Source organism: Dermacentor silvarum, chromosome 4, assembly GCF_013339745.2.
Source record: "Dermacentor silvarum isolate Dsil-2018 chromosome 4, BIME_Dsil_1.4, whole genome shotgun sequence".
Taxonomy (NCBI): Eukaryota; Metazoa; Arthropoda; class Arachnida; order Ixodida; family Ixodidae; genus Dermacentor; species Dermacentor silvarum.
The window spans coordinates 10,891,336-10,911,937 of NC_051157.2; the positions used below are offsets into that span (position 1 = coordinate 10,891,336).

A 20,602-nucleotide genomic window follows, 5' to 3' on the forward strand; every position below is an offset into this window, starting at 1 on the left:
TCCGCTTGCAGTTGAGCCGCCACTCTCGCCTTTTCATCCATAGCGGACGCGCCGTTATCAGAAGCGACCGTTATCATCCATAGCTGAAGAGAGAAAGAGAGCGCGCGTCGGGAACGACCGCAGCTCCCCTAGCGGACTCCATGCAAACCAGAGCTACGGACGACGAGGGAGGGACAAGGCTCGGCCCTAAGGTACTTCGCTCCTAAAAGTAGCGTCACGCTTTGAAGAATGCCGCCTCCTCCTCGCACGGACTGTCCGACGCCGTCGCCGCGTCTATATTGGCCTAATAGCATCACGTGGGCCGTCGCGCCGCCGGGCGCTGACTGCGTTTGTTTACAATCGCGCTCCATCACCATTTTCGCCTGATAAGCGTCTACCGACTGGCGAGGAGCACATGTTGGCGCCGTTGCTCTTCCGTGTTGCTTTGGTTTGCGAACGCCTGGAACTATGTTTTGCGGCAAGTGCGACGTCACTTCACGGCAATTTCCATCACCATGACCTGCTGCGCCTTCGGATGCTAAATTAGTTTCAGCAAAGGCAAGAAGCTTAATCGTTTTGTACGCCAACAGGCTTGAATTCGCGGGCACGCGAAACTGCGTTTGAGAACGTGATTACGAAACTTTTACGATTCCGCTCAATCCTTTTGACATTGGAGGCTCGAGCATGAAAACTCATCTTAGGAAAGCAGTTCTGCATTTTGTGGTTACTTACTAGCTTTCTTTAGAGCGAATAGCTTTGTTTGCCTCTTTTGTTCTTGTTCGTCGTTGGCGGCCACCCGGTGGATTTGCGATACAAAGGCACCGATGAAAAGTGTGCGTGCTCTCCCGAAAGCGAGTTACGGGGTGCGTTCGTCGCCGAACGACAGCATCATAGGTCTTTGAGACGTACGTGCTAATTCGCGTGAGCTTTAAAGTGTGTAAAGGTTACGATGCGGGGGTGGAACATTCGCAAAGAAAACATGCGGTCGCCAGCTCGTTCACTGGCTGGTTTAGCCGTCGTTCATTTAGTCGTTTGCTCGTTCGTATAGTGGTTCGCTTGCTTGTTCGTTCAACTATTAGTTCGTATGGCCACTATGTGTCTGAGACGCACTTGCTGTAGGACATTAAGCTGGTGCGTCCGTGCCCTCCGCTAGCCTTTGGGCGTCATAGCTTATACGCGCCGCGAATTCAAGTGGCAAGGACGGAGCGGATTATTTAGCTTGCTGAGGGTTTGCTGGAGGCCAGTATGTTGGCATTCGATCGTAAACGTGTTATTTACAACCATTCGCAACAAGATCTTGCGACACGCCCTTGAAAAATGTAGTGCACGCGATACATTCGGAATCGTCATGGTACGGCGTTAGCGCTCGTTTAGATATTTATAAATATAGTTATCAAAACAGGAAAAAACAATCTGCCGTCACTGAATTTGTATATTATGTCACGTAGTAGTTGCGGTGAAGAAAACAGTCGCAAAACTGTGAATGACGAAACGGACATTTTATTGGGCGAACCTGTGCCCACAAAAGCAAGTTGCACTCGAAGCACAACGATAGCCGCGAACACAGTCGGCGATCGTCGAAATCTGATCAGTTGCGAAACGCGTCGGATTTTCTGCAAGAGTCATCGAAGGTTCCAGAGTAATCCCTGGTGCCCTCGTGTCTTCCAGAAAGTACTAGACAGTTCGCGTCGCTCATATATATATATATATATATATATATATATATATATATATATATAAACCCTCCGCATAGAAATCATATGCTATACACGAAGTTACTCGGAGCTAGAACGCCAACGCGAACGCTTAAAGCGACCGGCATTGCTAAGCGTGCATTCACTCTGCGAAAGGTCGTCTGCTACGCTCAAGCGGTGTAGGCGGCGCCACGGTCGAGGAAGGAGCGCGCAAGAGAGGAGAAACGAGGAGTAGGAGAGTGTCGCTACTTTTAAGGAAACTAGAGCCGCTGTTCTGGACATTCCGCCATTTTCTTCGAGGCGTGACGTAGGCGCGACGCTTACAAATGGCGCTGACGGCCCCGATTTGCTTTCGTAACATGACGCAAATTTGACGTTTCGCCTAAGAAACTGTAATGTAGGCATTGAACCTAGAGTTCTTGATAAAGCAAAACAGTATTCCTCCACAGTAAAAATAAAGCAGCTTGCTCAAAGCGTACGATTATTCCATCAAAATCGTTTCTCGTTTCCGTCGTCTGCATGTGCACAACCTGTCGTCTGCTTAATTAGCTAGGATGCGTCTCCTTGGGAAACGGAATGAGTCATCGTATATTGGCGCCCACGCGCTTGCTTTCTACCTGGAGACAACATAAGCGACCTAGCAGTGATGATGAGCGCGTGCTCTAGGCCGCGTTATCGCTATCTCGTGAAACGCAAGTGACTCAGCCCGACTCGCCTGGCTGAGAAGCGGCTGAATATCATCGATAGCGTTGCGCGCGCCACAGGCATCCGCTTGCGCGATGCAATAAAATCCCTATATAAGAAAAGTACCGCCATCTACTCTTTCCTCCGCCGCCTCCTCTCCTAAAGCGCTTGCTTTTTCTTTACTTTTTGCTTGCGAAAGCCAAGTCGACGGTGGCGCACCTAGAAAGTCCACGTTGAAGCTTTCAGGCCGGGCGCGCGCCGCCGCCGCTGGCGGCGACTGCGGCTGCGCAGAGGACTTTCAATATGGCTCTGAGGCGGAAAAAAGAAAATATAAAGAAGTGAAAAGCGCGCGCTATCATCGTCCAATCGGAGATACAGGATAACACAGGAGAGAGCGAAGCGGCATTTGTCAAAGGATGGCGGTACTTTTCTTATATAGGGACCTTACGATGCAAGCGCCGGCACTGCCATCTCTTGTTCACTCACTCTGGCGCTTACTTACCGCGAGAGGAAACTTCAAGGCGCCGCCTTGCGTAGATTTCTTTTTATAAATTAGAAAGTCGCAGTTGTCATAACCTTTGATGACGCGAAAAGTCATTAATATTGATTACTATACAAACGCAGTAGTGAAAAGTGCAAAAAGTTGCAGAGAGTTTGTTAGTTTCAACCAATATTATTTCAAATAAACGTGTTTTTAATTTAAAAAAATAATGGTTCAAAACACAAATGCCAACCCCACCCGAGAGCGATGCAAATGCTATGAACACGCGTTGTGAACAAAATATTTTCATGGCCCCAAATGACAGGGAAAATGCGGCGATACGCATGCCTCTCGACTGTCATTGCATATGGCCGCTCATTACCATAATTCGCGCGGCTCGTAGCACCACAAATTATGGCGGATAATCTCTGCAATGGCGGCCCAGCGCAACGTCACGCAACGTCAAATTGACGTTTACGAAACGGCCCTTCCTGTGACGCTCTTTACGGGATATTCCTTCAGCCAATCAACAAGCTGACATGCCGGCTATCTTGGAACGCCACCACATATTCGCGAAATTGCAGATGCATTGCACGGCTTCTGCACGCTACCGTCCACTTTCTCTTTAAAGCGCAAAAGTTGCATTATAAATGCCAGGAACCACAAAAAAGTATTAGTCGATAAAATTTGCAGGTCCACGTCACGTTTCATCATTCTGATGAAAACGCAAAATTGCTATTTGCAAAGCTTCCGTTTCCCAGCACAAATTTCAAAACACGTGACCTCTCGACAGCCAATAAGAGAGTCAACATGGCGGATAATGGCGGCCGTGCAGCCGCCATGCGTGTCGAGAATAGAGCCTTAGGATACGGGATTAAGTCACGCAGCCAGCCTTACTTAGCAAGCCAACTCTCTCGCATTATCGGCCCAACACGTAACCTCTGCATCTTGGCGTATTGGCCGGGAATACTTGGTTCCCGGTAGTTTTTAATCAATGCGGCACTTGTTCGGCTGCCCTGCCGTAGCTATGCCTGCGGAGCGGGAACACCAAATGACATGACGATCATGTGTTCGGCCGATACGTTTGACTTCAGTCGTGTTGCACGATGCTCACTCCTAATTCTTTACTTCTTCCGGGGAATGATGGGTAGAACATGACTTTGCCTAGTCTCCGTCGCTTCAGACATTCTTGTCGCGTTATGTATTGCGCTTTATTAAAGCGAACCTTTCCTATAGCGAAACCTCCCGGACTTCGCTTAACGTGGCTGGTCGGTGCTGCTGTCTTGCCGATTAGCTCGCGCGCAGAAAATAAAATAATTACGACTCCGACGGTGGGATCGAATCTGGGTCTCCTAGCACAACAGCCGCGCGCATTCGTCACTTGGGCCAATTAACGTCACGTGGCTCTTTGAGATGACGTGCCGCTTTGACGCACGTGTTCTCGCGTGCGAGGGAACTCTCGCGCTGCGATTGTTCAGCTATGTCGCGAGAATGGTGGGTAATGCGAGGATTTGTATAACCGTGGCGTGCTTACGACATGGTCTTCTCGCGTTATCTATTATGCTCCATTTTTCTAAATTTCCGAGCAATCACAATTTTTCTTTTTCTCAACGCGCAAAACCGGTAAGCATCTGCGCACACGAATATGCATTGCACATTGTTGCACTTATAACGCAATGTTTCGTTGCAAATGGTCAATGTTGAGAAGTCGTTCGAAGCCAGAATGACGGAGTTTAGCAAACCCACGCACTAGCAACCATGCTGGCATAACCGCCAGCTCCCGTAGACACTGTGGCCAGATTTTCATCTATTAATTTTTGTAGGAACCTCTATCATGGTTCTAATGTGTGCTTGCTGGAACGCCATCGTGTGCACATAAGGAAGCGCAGATGGCACATGCTTGGATGTTGAAAGGGGCCAGAACAAAACTTGTAGGATGCAGTTGCCTGAACGAGGGAAGGATAAAATAAAATTCACAGCTTTTTGCAACTTTAACGCAATGATATACCTGCTGTGTGTCTTGTAGCGTACATTAGGTATCCGTTGATGCACAAACGCCCGATTGCGGTTGCGTAAATTCGTGTAAACGCTTCAATGTTCGCTTGTAAAAGCGGAAATAAGATGCAACACATTTCTGACATCTCTTCGGCGTATACCGTCTACCCATGGCCTCCGAGATCTCCGGCGTATGTAGACGTCTCCCGGAGTTAGTGTGCACATTTACGCAAGGCAGGGATATATAAACAACGAGAAGAAGTATATGTGTTCAGATAGGTCGGTTTGAGTCGAAGTTCTGGCCAGCTATTTAGCATTGGTGAAGGGGAATAAACAATTCAACGGCGACTCTCAAGACTGCTTACGTGTGGGAATGCGAAAGCATTGTAATCGCTTAGGTGAAATGTTTTCGGTTTATGTCTTCGGTTTATGTCTTCGGTTTATGTTGTCGATTTATGTTTTCGACATGCATTAAAGTTCTTTCTGCTGAATCGGTGTGTGTGTTTGCGTATACGTTGTCCACAGACTGGAAACATTCGGAGCATTTTGGTGCAGAACGATGAATTTTTTTGTGTTCCCTTGCTGCGTTTTCTGAGGCGTGCTTCCGCGGGCGACCACGGTTCACAGCTGCCGCTGAGGTAGACGTTTCGGAGAGCATCCCAGTAGACACAGCACCAATGAAATCCGAAGAGCAAGTAACACGTGGGAGGCAGTGACGGAAGCAGTGACATGACGTGTGCGATGACGCCCGCACTAGATACAACTTTCGTTAACCATAACCGTGGAGCCACCTTGGCGTCGGGGAAACTTGCTCGTCTCGCACCTCGGAAGCCCGGGTTTGATTCCCACCTAGACAGTAATTGTACCCAATTTTCTTTTCAATTCCATTAATTGACTTTGTGTACAGAAACCTCCCTGACAAATTTGAAGTCAGTCCGAGTATTTTGACGTGTTTTTACTTGACGCACCGTCGGCCATTTTTTGGTACCATCTTTCGGTCACGCCGACGACGACAACGCCGAATGTTCGCGTAATGGGGCATATAATGCTTTCGCATTAAAAGAGAAAAGCTTTCATTTGATAACGGGTGCATGAGTGTTAGTATGAATGTACACGGAGATCACAGTCTCAAATAAAAATCGTAGTCTCAAATCGAGACAATTCTGGTGCAGGAATTTGCCGACAGTTTTCAGAACACCTCGCCAACGATGATGGTCCGGCTGAGGTGCCAGGAAAACCTCTTCTGACAAAGGTCTATTGTTGCAATTCCGTAAGCGCTCTGTCAGTGATTGCCTTTCCGCAGCATATAGCGCGGGCAGATGCACAACGACGTGTTCTATAATCTCAGGCATATCGCGCTCTTCAAGAGAGAGAGAGAAGGTAGGGAGTTTAACTAGACTTTGTCCAGCTTGCTACCCTACAGGTGAGGAAGGGGGGTGAAAGAGAGAGGAGCGAGTCTTGATCGCGCTTTCACATGCACTAAGCTAGGTGCAGCGTATATATAAAGTCTGGCACTCAAGTGTGTCGTCTTCGGGTGGTGTATAAGAGCTCAAGTGGCTTTCTGGGCCGGCGAGCAGTGAGGCCAAGCTCCTAATACCTTTGATTCTGTAAATGGCCAATCGCCCAGTCTATTCAAGGCCCAGATATGTCTGCACGGCTGATAAAGTATACGTAGCGCCGAATCGACGCCACTGCTACAGTCGTAGCCTGTGCATAAAGCATGCGTGCGTGACTTTTGTCGTTGGTGGGTGCTAACTTCATTCGCATGTCTAGGTCGAGTCCGTGATTACGACTATGACGGTTACACGACTGCGCCCATTGTGTCCCAGTATTTTCACGTATTATGGAATAGATTATAGACAGCGTTAGTGTCTCATCGAGTAGATATGTACGAATAGATCCAGCAAGCAACCCTATACTGAGCTTCTGGTTAGCGTCGTTGCACATTCTTCATCTTGTTCTTCTCTCTGAATATCGGGCTACAGCGTTGTAGCACTTCGTCCGCGATCGATTTCCTACTTCGCGAAAATGCGAATGAATGAAGGTTGATTTCGTTCATTTCGAATTCCCCGCCGTCTCTCCCGCACTTCTCGACATCGTGCTGAGGAAACGAGCTGACGATGACCACCGGCAGCGGAGAGCGTGGCGCAGTCGCGCTCTCCACGTCGGTTGGAAAGCAAGGTCACCCTGCGTCGTCGATTGAGCGGCGAGAAGGTGAACGCAGGAAAGCAAACAAAAAAATACGATAGGGAAAGTGCGAAAAGTGACGACGGGCTAAGGCCCCTTTGCTTTAGTCTTCTTTCGTTTCTCTCTCTCTCTCTCTCTCTCTCTCTCGCTTTCTCAATTTTTACGAGACGGCGGCGCATAGGAGATTCTCGTCCGGACTGAAAGCCGCGTCACAGCCTGACTGTTTTTCTTCGTCTCTGCTCTCCCCGTCCACAGACCGGTGCTTGGACCGGTAGCGAGCGCACGTGCGGGAACGTAGCGACGCTGCTTACGGACCTCTCCTTTCAACGCCGCCTCCAGGCATGGACTCCGCAAAGAACAACGCAACGGCTGCAAGGTAAAGAAATGATTATCATCGCCCCACAATTCTGCCACGTATTCTTGACCTCCGAAAGGGGGAAAAAAAAGTATAGTTTTAAGCCACATCGATTCAAGGAAGCCGTTCGGCTGGTTGCGGTGGCTATGGAGCGTTCTGCTGCTGCCAACTACGAGGTTGCGGGGTCGATTCGCGGCCACGCTGGACGCGAGAACGCTTGTGTACCGTGTTGCACGTTGAAGAACCGCAGGTGGTCGAAATTAATCCGGAACCCTCCACTTAGGGCGTCTCTCGTACAGCCCGCGAGTTGGTTTGGGACGTTGAACCTCGTAAATTAAATTAAGGAAGGTCAGAAAAGGTCTCAGTTTTTCACGTGCCTTCCTCAGACTGGAACCAATGTGCCAAAGTATACTCATCATGCAATGTTAAAACGCAACCGAGGGCGGAAAAAAGTTCAGGACAGGAAAGAGCGTAAGCATTGGAAAGAGCGTCTTAATTTTGCGTAATAAGATCAACCATCTAGCCCAGCGCCAAGTATTTATGCGTATCATGCCGCATCTACTTTGACCAAAACCATGCGAGCTCTCCAGGTACTCGCAAGGTTGACAGCCTTTTCAAAAACAGCAAAGCTGGGCGATCGTAGCCCAGCATTTTTCGGAAGTGCTCGCGAACTTTTCATTTTATTACTCTTCATGATGATGATGATAATTTCTTTTCGCGCGTCTCGGACATACGGCCGTCACTGCGCGTTGCTTAGCGTGATGCATTTTATTTTTGGGATTCCTCTAAAACCTTACGGTATCCGGTGCCTTCCTTTCAAAAAGACAATCAGTAATGCACCATATGGTTTGTTAATGTTATTAGGACTGTATTCATTATGGGGAAGCCGAATGATCGACAGACATGCCGAGCCACCACGCTCGACAAGGTCTGTCTTTCGAGAAGAGGCTGCTCAAGTGCGGAGTGTGGTTGCAACCTTTGACCCCGTTCCTGAATGGATTTCGTATCTAGACGCTTGTGTTTGTTTACCCGATTTCTGAACTTTCATTGGACTGCCTAGCGTGTGTTAATTTGTTTTTCTTGTGTGTATATATGTAACACAACTAATTTTCGCATATAGCTACTAATATTTCCATGCAATAAAGAAAAAAAATGCTACATAGCCTAGTGGTTACGACGCTCCCTTTGGGACCGGGGGTACGCGGGTTCGAATCCCGCCTAGGCAAGAAAGTATATTATATTTTCTTGGTAGTTTTCGCCTCTTCCTCTTCACAACCACAATCTCTCTCTCTGCTACGCACCACAAATTACGGCTGGCTTAAACAGCTTCGCTGTTAAAAAAAAAAAAATTAGCCCGGGCATGTTTGTCTCTTGAATCTGGCCTTTTTCTAACAATACGAGGTTTGCGTTTCGATGAAGCCAAGCTCATTTCGTGCGTAGCATTCCGGTTTTGGAAACTTTCTTTCGCAATTAGGTAATTTCAGCATTGCGATGCTGGCCGCTAATGACGCCTAATTGTAGCAGAACGCCGAATGGAATACTTTCAAAGCTTGTCTAATCGGCCATGGAACGAACTGGCCTCGCGCTAAGAGCGGCTAGCGTAGCGGATTGCGTGCCTCGCTGCCCTGCATGTCCTCCGGCAGAAACCGAATGTCAGGCACCAACTTTTCGAGGGATCCATTCCGTACATCGTTGTGCCCAACAGTTATATGTAACTCACGTTTTTCCTTCAAGCGCCGTTCTTTCGTATTCATCGCAAGCAACGCTTCGGTGGCCTTTGGCATTTTTTAAACAAGTGCCAGTGTCCTAGCCCACTCTAATGCTCGGCGTCACTGCGACAGGCGTTACAAATACAACGGGATACGTTAGCGAAAGAAAAAAAAGCAATACACTAACTAACTGCGACTGTCAGGGTGTATAAGCCGCTCAGTTTCGCTCATAGGCTGTTACGATATCGGTGAACGTAAATAATAATAATAATAATAATAATAATAATAATAATAATAATAATAATAATAATAATAATAATAATAATAATAATAATAATAAACCAATTCATCAGTCATGTTTACTTAACGTGTCCAGGAACAACCCTTACGGTCTGAGTGCTGGGCGCACACATACAATCAAAACCAAGAACAACAAACATTGCAGGCGAATATAAAAAGAAAACAATGAATAAAAAGAACAATTGTGAAAAGCAGAGTATACCTACAACAAAGCGCAAAGTAAATGCAAAAAAAAAAGGAGGAGGAGGAATAGGGCAGTTGAACAATGCGTGAAACTATGATACAACAACGCAAGCTCGGAATCTTTGACGCGAGTTATGGAAGATATCAAGATCGCGAAAGTAAGCGTTATAAAGACTCAGTATTCTGTGGATGGTTGAGTGTTGGTGATGACAGGCAGGAACATGGAAAGGTCTATGTTCTCTGGTGATCTTGCGCGACATACGAAACACGATACAATTGAAGAGTTTGGGACATGTGAGGTTACCGTGAACGAGTTTGAAGAGAAACATAAGGTCAGCGCGATTACGTCGGTCGCGAAGTAAGGGCAATAATAATAATCTAACAGTGCAGGTACTTGCTAGAGCAAGTACCAGCGTCCGTATCAGCAGAGCGGTGATGATGTATGGTTAGAAAGTTTTTTTCTGGACCCGATCTATAATTTCGCAGTTGGATCTAGAAATGGCATTCCAGACGACCGACGCGTATTCGAGTTGAGGAAGGCAGATTGTTGTGTACAACTTGCGGAACGGTGTAGGAGAATTGAATTCCCTCGATAGTCTGCATACAGAACCAAGAGAGCGCATACCCCGCATTGCAACGCGTTTAGTGTGAGCGGCAAATTGTAAGGTTGCATCAAAAAGTGCACTGAGATCATTGATCTCACAGACCTTACACAACGGTACAGAATCTACAGAACAAGTAAAAGAAATGCTTGCTGTTGTGCGTGTGGAAGTCATGCCTTTGGTATTAGCAGTATTCAAAGTGAGGTTATAATATTTGCACCATCTAGTAAAAGAAAGCAGGTCTGACTGCAGGGTGCGACAGTCATCATCAACAGTGTAAGTTTTCTTTAAAATTTTGGTGTCATCGGCATGCAGAATGAAAAAAAGAGTCGCGAATAGCGGAAAAAAACGTCTATAATTAATGTTAAAAAAGGAGTTGGCCTAATACTGATCAGTGAGGCATGCCGCTAGTTGCCTTGTAAGAACAAGGTAATAATAATAATAATAATAATAATAATAATAATAATAATAATAATAATAATAATAATAATAATAATAATAATAATAATAATAATAATAATAATAATAATAATTACTACAAATACTGCAGACCAAACAGGTCCAAGCAGGACGGGCAACACAAATAACACAGTATTAGAAAGAAAACATGGTAGGAAGAAAAAAAAAGAAAAAAAACAATAAGGCGAAAACAATCAGCATCTTTCATACAATGCGCCATAAGGTTCCTAAGACGTTCCAACGGAAAAAATGAAAAAGAAAGGAAAACGTATGAATATAAGATCTGGCAAAATAATAAAGTGTGTTTGATAATAGTGACGCATACGTAGGTCTTGTGGACAATGGGGAAGGCACTGCGTGTGATCAATGGCCATTTTACTGTCATGAAGTAAGCTCAAAACGTTCAAGCGACATCATCGTCTTCTCGATTCAAGCAGTTCAATGTTGTTAGTATTCATGAGTTCAGTAGGAGAATCAGTGTGCTTAAATTTGAAATAAATAAACTGGACAGCTTTTCGCTGAATTCTTCCTAGCTTTTTTAATGTTAGTTAGTATAAGGGTCCCAAACAATAGAAGAATATTCAAGCTTAGGTCCCTTGAAAGTGAAATAACCAAGGAATTTGACGTTAGGAAGAGAATTCCGAAGTTTATGTTTAGGTAGCAAAGTTTGCGGTAAGCAGAGGAGCAAATGTTGACAATGTGCTGATTCCAAGAGTGGTCATTTGTTATTGTCCCTCCTAGGTGCTTGTAACTATCAACCTGTTTTAAAGGAAAATATGTCAACTTGTAAGTATATTTAAATAACGATTTCTTGGAGGTTACACAAAATAAGTAGCTTTATTGGTGTTAATAGTCATGCCAAAATTGGTGCACCACCTATATGTACGTTAGCTAGATAGATTTCAACTCAATTTGATCATGAACACTTGTAATTTCACGAAATGAGACATCATCCGCGAATAATTTAAGTTGAGTTCCAATATAGTAGAAACAGTAAGGTTCCCAGAACACTTCTTGAGGCACACCTGATGTGACAGGAAGGCTGCAGAAATCACTACCTTCAATTGAAACAAAGTCTGTTCGGCTATGTAAATAATCCTTCTTCTTCTTTCTGGGGTTTTACGTGCCAAAACCAGTGCTGATTATGAGGCACGCCGTAGTGGAGGGCTCCGGAATAATTTTTGCCACCTGGGGTTCTTTAACGTGCACTACAACGCAAGCACTCGTAAATAATCAGAAGTCCAGAAAATTAAAATGTCAGGAAGGTTAATATTTATGAGCTTATTGCGCAATTTCTCATGAATGGCTCTGTCAAATGCTTTGATAAAGTCTAAAAATATTGCGCTAATTTCTCCATTATTATCAATACATGCGGCAAATAATGAACTAGCGTAACCAATAGTATGATGAGCAACACGAGAACAAGGTGAGAGCAGGAGCCAACGTTTCGACAATCTTCTTCTTGCCTTCTTCGCCTTGAAGTAGACAAGTCACTTGTCGAAACGTTGACTCCTGCTCTCACCCTGAAGAAGACACGTCCACTTGTCGAAACGTTTGCTCCTGCTCTCACCTTGTTGTCGTGTTGCTCATTTATTTATTTATTTACTTATTTCAATACCTTCAAGGCCCAGGGGGCGTTACAGAAGGGAGTGGCATAAAAAGAAAGAAGTCATAATGCAGCAAAAAATAAAACAATATGGTATCCAGCAACGAAAAACGTAGGTTTGGGCGAAATACAAGATCAGACTCTTAACAATTAAGGTAGATTAGGCAAACACAACGTTTTTCTCTGCGTCTTCACAGAAGTAGTGTAATGTTTATTGCACATTGATATATAATGTCTATTGGTGTTTTGTGGCTAAAGCGCCCTTAGGCGTTGATGCACCCACGCTGACGCCTGGTGGCACGTCTCCTCCATCACGACTACCAACGTCGATGACCATGAGCAACCGTCGTGCATATGGAAGCTGCACTACGCTGCACACGCTAGCACAACGCGAAAGACGAAGCACGTAACTGACACACTAATACAACGCGCAAGACAAAGCACGTAACTGAATCGTCACCGAGTCAAATCAGCGCGTACAGCGCGTCGTAATTGCAGCCTCCGCGATCAACTTCAGAAACATTTTCAGAGCTAATTGCGGAGGCGACGCTCCGCTGTGCTGAGTACGGTGAACGCCACCTAAGTGGCGTTGGTAGTGCTTCTTGATGCCAGCGTCCCTTCGAATGCTGGCATCGAGGCGTCGTAGTGCCGAGACCACCGAAGCGTTCACTGTCGGTGCGCGTTAGTGTCATAATGCAGTACTTCTTTTCTCTGCGGCAGTTAAAAAACTAAAACGTGTCAGAAATATCGGCAACACAGGCGGGTAGGTGGTTCTAATCGCTAGCCGTCTTTGGCACAAGAAAACAATATGGTGTACAGAAACACTATCGTATACAGCAACGAAAAAGCATAAGCTTAGGTAAAATGCAAATCAGATTAGGAACAAGACATATTAGGCGAACACATAGTTTTCAGTGGCAGTTTTAAATAAACGCGTGTGAGATATATCGGCAACAGAGGGGGGCAGGTAGTTCCAATCGCTAGCCGTCTTTGGCACAGAAGAGTTAAAGTACGCATTAGTCCGGCAATATAGAATGCGTACCTTATGTCGATGGTCTGTGCGAGGTGATATGAATGATGGCTCAGAAACAAGATCCCCTTTTAGCTAAAAATTGTGGTAATAAATCTTGTGAAAGGTTAGTATTCGTGAAAGTTTTCTACGAAGTGAAAGACTAGGAAGGGTCAATGTACTTTTCATTGCAGTTACGCTAGCAGTGCGGAAGAAGTTACACTATATAAAACGGGCGCTGCAATTCTGTACCGATTCTAATTGATTAGTAAGGGTTTCGAGGCCCGGGTCCTACACAGAGCACGCGTACTCTAATTTCGATCGCGCTAACTATATATAGGGTTTTGTACAGTAGTAGCTTTAATGAATATGGAGCCATAGAAAAATTACTCCGCAAGTAACCAAGCAGGCGGTTAGCATTGTTAACAATAGAATCGATATGCGGCTGCCATGAAAGATTAGCAGTTATATAAAGCCCCAAATATTGATAAGTTGTCACTTGTTCCAGTACAGAGCCTGAAATATGATACGCACTAAGATTCGCAATGGCAGACCTGCGTGAAACACGCATAACCTTACATTTGTTAGTATTCAATTTCATGAGCCAAGTGTTACACCAACTAGATACCTTATCTGAATCACATTGAAGTATGGACGGGTCTGAAACAGAAGTGATCACTCGGTAAATGACGCAGTCATCTGCGAAAAGCCTGATTGTGGAGTTAATAGAATTGGGCAGATCATTAATATATATCAGGAACAGTAACGGCCCCAGCACCGAACCTAGGGGCACGCCTTAGGTAACAGAACATGGTGAAGAATCAGCTTTATTAGCAGTGACGAATTGAGTTCTATTACGCAAAAAACTCTCGATCTATAAAATAATGTTAGGGTCAATATTCAGTTTGCTGAGCTTTAAACAAAGTAGTTGGTGATTAACAAGGTCGAATGCTTTCTTAAAATCTGAGAATATACAGTCAATTAAGTCTCTTGTCTAATGCGTCAGACAAGTCGTGGGTGAAGGAAATGAGCTGCGTCTCACACGAAAATGATTTACGAAAACCATGCTGATGAGGAAGACAAAAACGAATGATTTTCAAGGAATTTAACCAAATTAGGTTATATCACATGTTCAAACATTTTACATTGGATACTCGTTAACGATATGTATCTGTAATTTGTGGCGCAATGAGTATCACCTGACTTGAACATTGGTACCACCTTACCACCCACCTTCCAGTCTCCGGGCAACTGTCCTGATTCCAAAGGCTGAGAAAGCAGTGCAGACAAGTAAATGGAAGAATAAACATTTGTGTCCTTTAAAAATTTAGAATTTATGTCGTCAATTCCAGAAGACCAGGAGACCTTCAGATTACTAATTACACTCTGTACACCAAAACTGTCAATTAAAATTGGGTCCATTACTGTATTCTGCTCCGCATGAAAACAGGGGAGGGAAACAGATGATTGGTGAAAAAAGGCCGTAGAAAAGGCGTCATTGAGCACTTGGGGACACTGTGATGAAGGAATGGCCGCGCCGGTGCTACATCGCGTTAAGAGTTTTATGCTTGAGACCAACAATGGTGTTCCAAAATTTTTAGGCGTTATCTGTCAACAATGACGGAAGCGTTCTGTGGAAAAAATACGTGCTTGGCGCCTTTCAATGCTTTTCGGTAATCTGAAGCTATGACACGATATAAATCCCAGTCATAAGAACAGCCGTTCATTTTGGCTCGGCGAAAAACTCGTTTTTTTTTTTTTTTTTACGTCGTCTTGAATTTCCATCTCCCGCATTCCCCGTGTTTCCCCGTAACCAATAGCGTACCTCTAGACAAATTTATTCTGAATTCGTGTTGTAAGCTAATTAGTATTGAGTTCTGCTCCAGAAATTCCATTATGCGTTTGGCTATAATATGTTCCAATAACTTAAAGCAAGAATATGTTAAGGATACAGGACGACAACGTTGTAGTAATAAACGGTAACCTTTTATAATGACGTGTATAACTTAAGCTTTCTTCCATTCATCAGGTAGCCTGGCAGTTAATAATGACCATCGGAGCACTATGACTAGAAGCTTAGCAAAAGTTTTTGGTATAACGGCAAAGAAGAATATTGGGCAAACTGCCAGGACCACAAGAAGATTTTGCGTTAAGGTTTAACAGCATCGTAACTACGTGATACGAAATAAATCAACAAATAATAATAATAATAATAATAATAATAATAATAATAATAATAATAATAATAATAATAATAATAATAATAATAATAATAATAATAATAATCTAAGACATACGATGGGTTCGTTCAGTGCCATTCAAAACAGTATTCGATGGCCCACTGCTGTCAACCTGAGCAGCGCCATCTTGTTTGGGACAACTGCATCAGATTGTTAAAAATAGAGGATTCGGTGCAAAGTTGCAATGTTTACTTTCAATTTTCAGAGCACTAGAAGACGTCATTTCCGCGACAATTGCCAATGCGATTATTTATTTTTTAAATCAGGAATAAGAAATATTCTTTTAATAAATTACCTTATACGAGGAATTTTGTAACTGCATAAATGATGTCAGCCGGCACTCGGAGCATGAGGTTTCGCTAGAAATTCTGGGCCTATAGCACCAATTTCAAGAAATACGTGCTAGAAATTTCTAACGATATGCGTCGCATGTTCCAGTTAATATAATTTTCGCACTGTGAAAAAGTGCAGTAGGGGAAGCTATTGACCAGAACATTAGACGCCCGGTGACTGTCCTATGGAAAAGAGCATAGCACGTTACAGGTCATACGCACACCTATTTATTATATATATCATATTATATATTTACCTTCCAAGTTCTCTATTTTTATTGTTTTATTGAATATTGTCAATCCCCTACTGGAGACCATTACAGGTAAAGCAAAAAGAAAACAGCAGCAAAACTAAAGAAACACTAAGTCAACTACAAAACAGTCCGTATCGGCTTTGAGTACCGGCTGACTTCAATTCCGCAAATAAACCTGCCTTATAAAGTCATTAACGGAAAATAAATCTTATCAGTGAATTTTTGTTAGTATAATAACTGTACTGAGAACTATCGCGTAAATTCTGACGTACGCCGCTGCTGTGAACGTGTTCGGCGTCCCTTGTTTCTTCGTCAGTATGGAATACCAACTCGCCCAGCATTTCAATAATTTATCAGCAAGCACTCATTTTGTCTGAAATTCCCTCTTACTAACAATCTGACGCAGCCATCGCAGAAAACACGGGACACGTTTATAATGTTTCGTGGTTGCTACAACGGACGTTATGGCAGAGAGGGGGTTGAGCTGTTTGTTAGAACTCATTGAGGGGGGAGCCGTAAAATGTAAGAACCCACCATAGTATAGCTGCCTCTGTAGAGGAAGGCGCGCAGTACCACGCGCATACCTCATTCGTTGCCATGCAGCGCCGAAATAAGCACCGAAGCCATGGGTGGAGGCGTCCTATTCAGCAAGTTTAGCTACACGTGGTCGCGTCGTCGTGCGCTTCTTTCTTTTTCACGTAGAACTCTGCCGCTAGTGTCCACCGGAGCAGCAAGTGCGGCAGTCCGGCCCGCACGGAAGGGTCGTCGAAGTTGTCATGGGTAGTGCATGGATGTGCCTAAACTACGCGCTTCTGGACTCAAACGCCTTTCTGGCTTTGCACATCGATCATTTTCAGCAAAATATCGCGTTTTAAAATGCAGCAATACGTAGTGTTTTAAGCCGGCTCTCGAATAGCTTCCGGCGGATGCAGCGAGCAAACTAACAGCCTTCGAGATTCGTTTCTGTCATCCAGAGAAAGCCATCGCTGGGGCATCGATTTAGACACTTCTAATCGCAATAATTTTTCGTGTAGGCCTTACCTTGCTTAGAAAAACGAGTTCTTAGAAATTTAGAAAGATATATCCTAATAAATGACCGTCAAAGAAACATTTGAAACCACAGGTACGAAGATTAGACAAATCAGTGCACTACCTATAGTACTGAACGATCGCAGCACCAGAGCTCCTACTGCTGATCATGATCGCACGCGTAATGCGAACAGTGTAACAACGTAACAGCCTAAGCTGCTCTGGGCTCATTACAATAGCCGTTTCGGTTGGTGATGTTGTCCGCCGCCGGTGTCCGTCGCAGCTGTCGCGAGGAATGAGAAAGAAGTACCCAGTTCCTGATAAATCAGCAGCAGCATCGTATCGCTTCATTTGTCACGCGATTAGAGTTACCACGGGAGCATAGTTGCCGACGCATCCGTGTTAAGCAGAAAAACCACTCCTCTTGAATGCAGGATACGGCGCGGTTCAGCTGCCGAGTGTGCTTGCTCATTCATTCCGCGAAGGCCAGGTGGCGCGGTGGGCGGCAGTGCAGGGGGGGGGGGGGGGGGGGAGGAGGGGGTATTCTGTAATAATCCACCTAGTGGACTGTCCACTTCGGCTGTCGCCATTGGTTACAGCACCACAAGCGCGAAGGAGACTGGCTGGCACCTTCGCGCTCGTGGTGCTGGAACCAATGGCGACAGCCGAAGTGGACAGTCCACTAGGTGGGCTCTTACAGAATACCCCCCAGGCCATAGAAACTCTATGGTGCAGGCGCGGCCGTGAAGTTGGGTTTCCCTCAAAAGGATGCATTTTGCGCATGTGACTAGATTTGTCGAATAGGGGCCCGAGCGGCGCGTTCAATCAGATGCACAGCTCTGCTCCCCAAGGGGAGCATATTGACACTTTTCGCGGCGATCCCGTGGACGCTGCCATGTTTGATCACGCGGTGACGCATCTATTGCTTGCCTCAACTGCCTCCGCTGCCTCCGTGTTTACAATGGGTGTGTATGACGCCGGTGCGGCTTAGCAAGCCTCTGTTTCGAGAGATTTCGTATACGGTGACTTGTAGGACGACACGAAGCTTTGGCCGCAGTTTCACAGAACATGCAAAAGTGCTTTCGTAGCTGATTAAGCTATGTCCAAACGGCGCGAACAGCGTATTGACCCTTTTCGCGGAGCAGTTTGTTTTAGAGAAACGAGATGGCGCTCACGGCGGCGCGCCATACGTCTCCTCAGCGACCGCGCACTAATACGAAACCATTACCGCTTCTACCTTGCTTCTGTGCGATCAACTGTCGGAAATGCAACTGAGTTTTCGCTAACACACTGTGCTCCAATAATCATGCGAGATTGAATCATGTGGATTGAAGACGTGTGCAGTATTTGGCTGCAAAAATAGTGACTGGCATGTTAAGGAATGGAATGAATCTGTGTGACCAAGTTCGCGGACCGTTGCTGCAACTGTCCGAACGTGTTGCCGGCACTTCGAGATGGCAGTTGAGGCAAGCAATGGACGCGTCACCACGTGATCAAATATGGCAGCGCCCACGGGGCTGCCGCGAAAAGGGTCAATATGTTGCTTGCTCTAAAAGCGGGGCTAAATATGTACTCGAAGCTATCCAAACTTTCCGCTCATGGATTGAATCAGGATTATGGTATTTCGGTCGTCGTTCTTTATTTGGCAAATATGTTGAAGCAGCGGCTTGTCACGTTTCTGACTCTGTAAGGTTCCTCGGTGCGGTCCCTATCTCACCATTTTCTGCCTAATCGCTCGTGGGTGTGCTCAGTTGCATTATATTTGTTCTTGCCGCGCACAAGGCTTGAAACGTAGCTGTTCTGCACATTGTAATACCTTGCAGCAAATGCGTATTATCACTAGTAACTCGCTTACTCTTGTGGACCGTCAGGAAACATTCAGCTTCGATCATCGGTGCGCTATCGGTGTAGTCCGTCCTTTATTGTGCGTATATATAGTGCGCATATATTCAAGTGTGCGTCCATTGACACGTTGGCGATAGAGTGGGCGTAAGTTTCCGTGCCAGTTGGGGTAGATGTGTGTAGATATTGTGTGCGAAACTTACTATGACAGGAAGCGGTGCTACTCCCTTTGTCATTGTTTAATGAGTGGTACTCACTCTTTCCGACGTTCCGGGGCTTTCTTTGAAGGTTAGCGATACAACGCTGGCTGATGAACAAATTTCTGTATCCTCGAGGAAAGCAATACATCTCGAAGTGCCGGTAACACGTAAGGGCAGTTGCAGCAGCGGTCCGCGAACTTGGCCTTTTGAAACTTTTGAAACTTTATTCATTCCAACATTCCATAATTTGGGATGCTGGGGGCCGGGGTCAAAGAGCGTCTTCACGGGCTTGACTAGGACCACGACCCCGTACAAAATGGCAGGGATAGGCACGCGTACAGGTCAATAAAGCAATGTACAGAGTGAAAACAACATACATATCTAGTTCAAATTTCATCGAACATAAACAGAAAGAGCTCAGTGAAATTCTTTTTAAGCGAAAATACACAAACAGCCACTGCATTTAGAATTTGCCAAAACCTGAGTGACATCGTTAGTAATCATATAACAGAAATCAGACAACAAGATGACGTTAATTTATGACTCTAACCAGACTGCACATACATATATATATATACATATATATACACATACACACACATACACATGCACATACATACACTTACCAAAAGCAATGCAAGTGAAACCGAGAGGTATAAAGCGGCAAGAAAATGTGTCAACTTTGTTTCGATAATCACATAAAAAAGCAAGGAAACCATGCAAACGAAAAACACAAATATTAAACGATATGTAAGCCAGAAAAGTATTTTTAGCAAGATTTTCATATTGTTATTTGATTTAGGTAAAACGGCAAGAGAAAGCGCAGCATTTCTTTGCCATATTTAGTGCGCGTGCGTGGAAGAAACCACGTGTGAACATGACGAGTGCTGTAAAAAAAGGGTCCGCTGGTTTATTCGAGCAAGTGTGCCCAAAAAGTTATCACTTTTTAGCCCTGTGTGGTAGCGTTTCATAAGACTTGTGTAGTAGTAATCTGGTAGGGTTGGTAGGTTCATTTCATCAAAGAGCGGACAAGTGCGACTTCCATACGGAACATCTGCAATGGCGCGAACTGCCCTTTTCTATATTACATGCAATTTATGAATGTTCGTTAAAGTTGTCGTACCCCAAACCAGATGGCAGTAGTTTATGTGCGATAAAAACAAGGATTTATAGATGAGAAGCTTAACTTTTTTTAGGAAGCAGAAAACGCACCCTAGACAAAATTCCGGTTATCCTGGACACACTCGAAGACAGTTTTTCAATATGTGCATTCCATGACATATGCTCATCGAAAATTACACCCAGACATTTAATACGTGGTACTATCTGAAGTTCCGAGGTGCCCAGCATTAACGGTGCATGCAAGGGGGAAGGTTTATTTCTAGGCCTAAAGTAAACAGCTTTAGTTTTCCAAGTGTTTAATTTTAAAGAATTAATGCATGTCCAAGAAGCTAACTTTAAT

The 20,602-nt window shown here is 44.9% G+C and overlaps 1 protein-coding gene across 2 annotated transcripts in view; it reads left to right on the forward strand.

The window, feature by feature from the left end:
- The window catches only part of LOC119449428 (tryptophan 2,3-dioxygenase-like), a 177,032-nt gene that overhangs the window by 84,059 nt on the left and 72,371 nt on the right, over window positions 1–20,602 (forward strand). For both annotated transcript variants that reach the window (XM_037712598.2, XM_049665200.1), the window contains exon 2: window positions 7,276–7,396. In XM_037712598.2, the coding sequence (XP_037568526.1) occupies window positions 7,362–7,396 (35 nt within the window). In that variant the 5' untranslated portion in view covers window positions 7,276–7,361. The remainder of the gene's footprint in view (window positions 1–7,275; window positions 7,397–20,602) is intronic.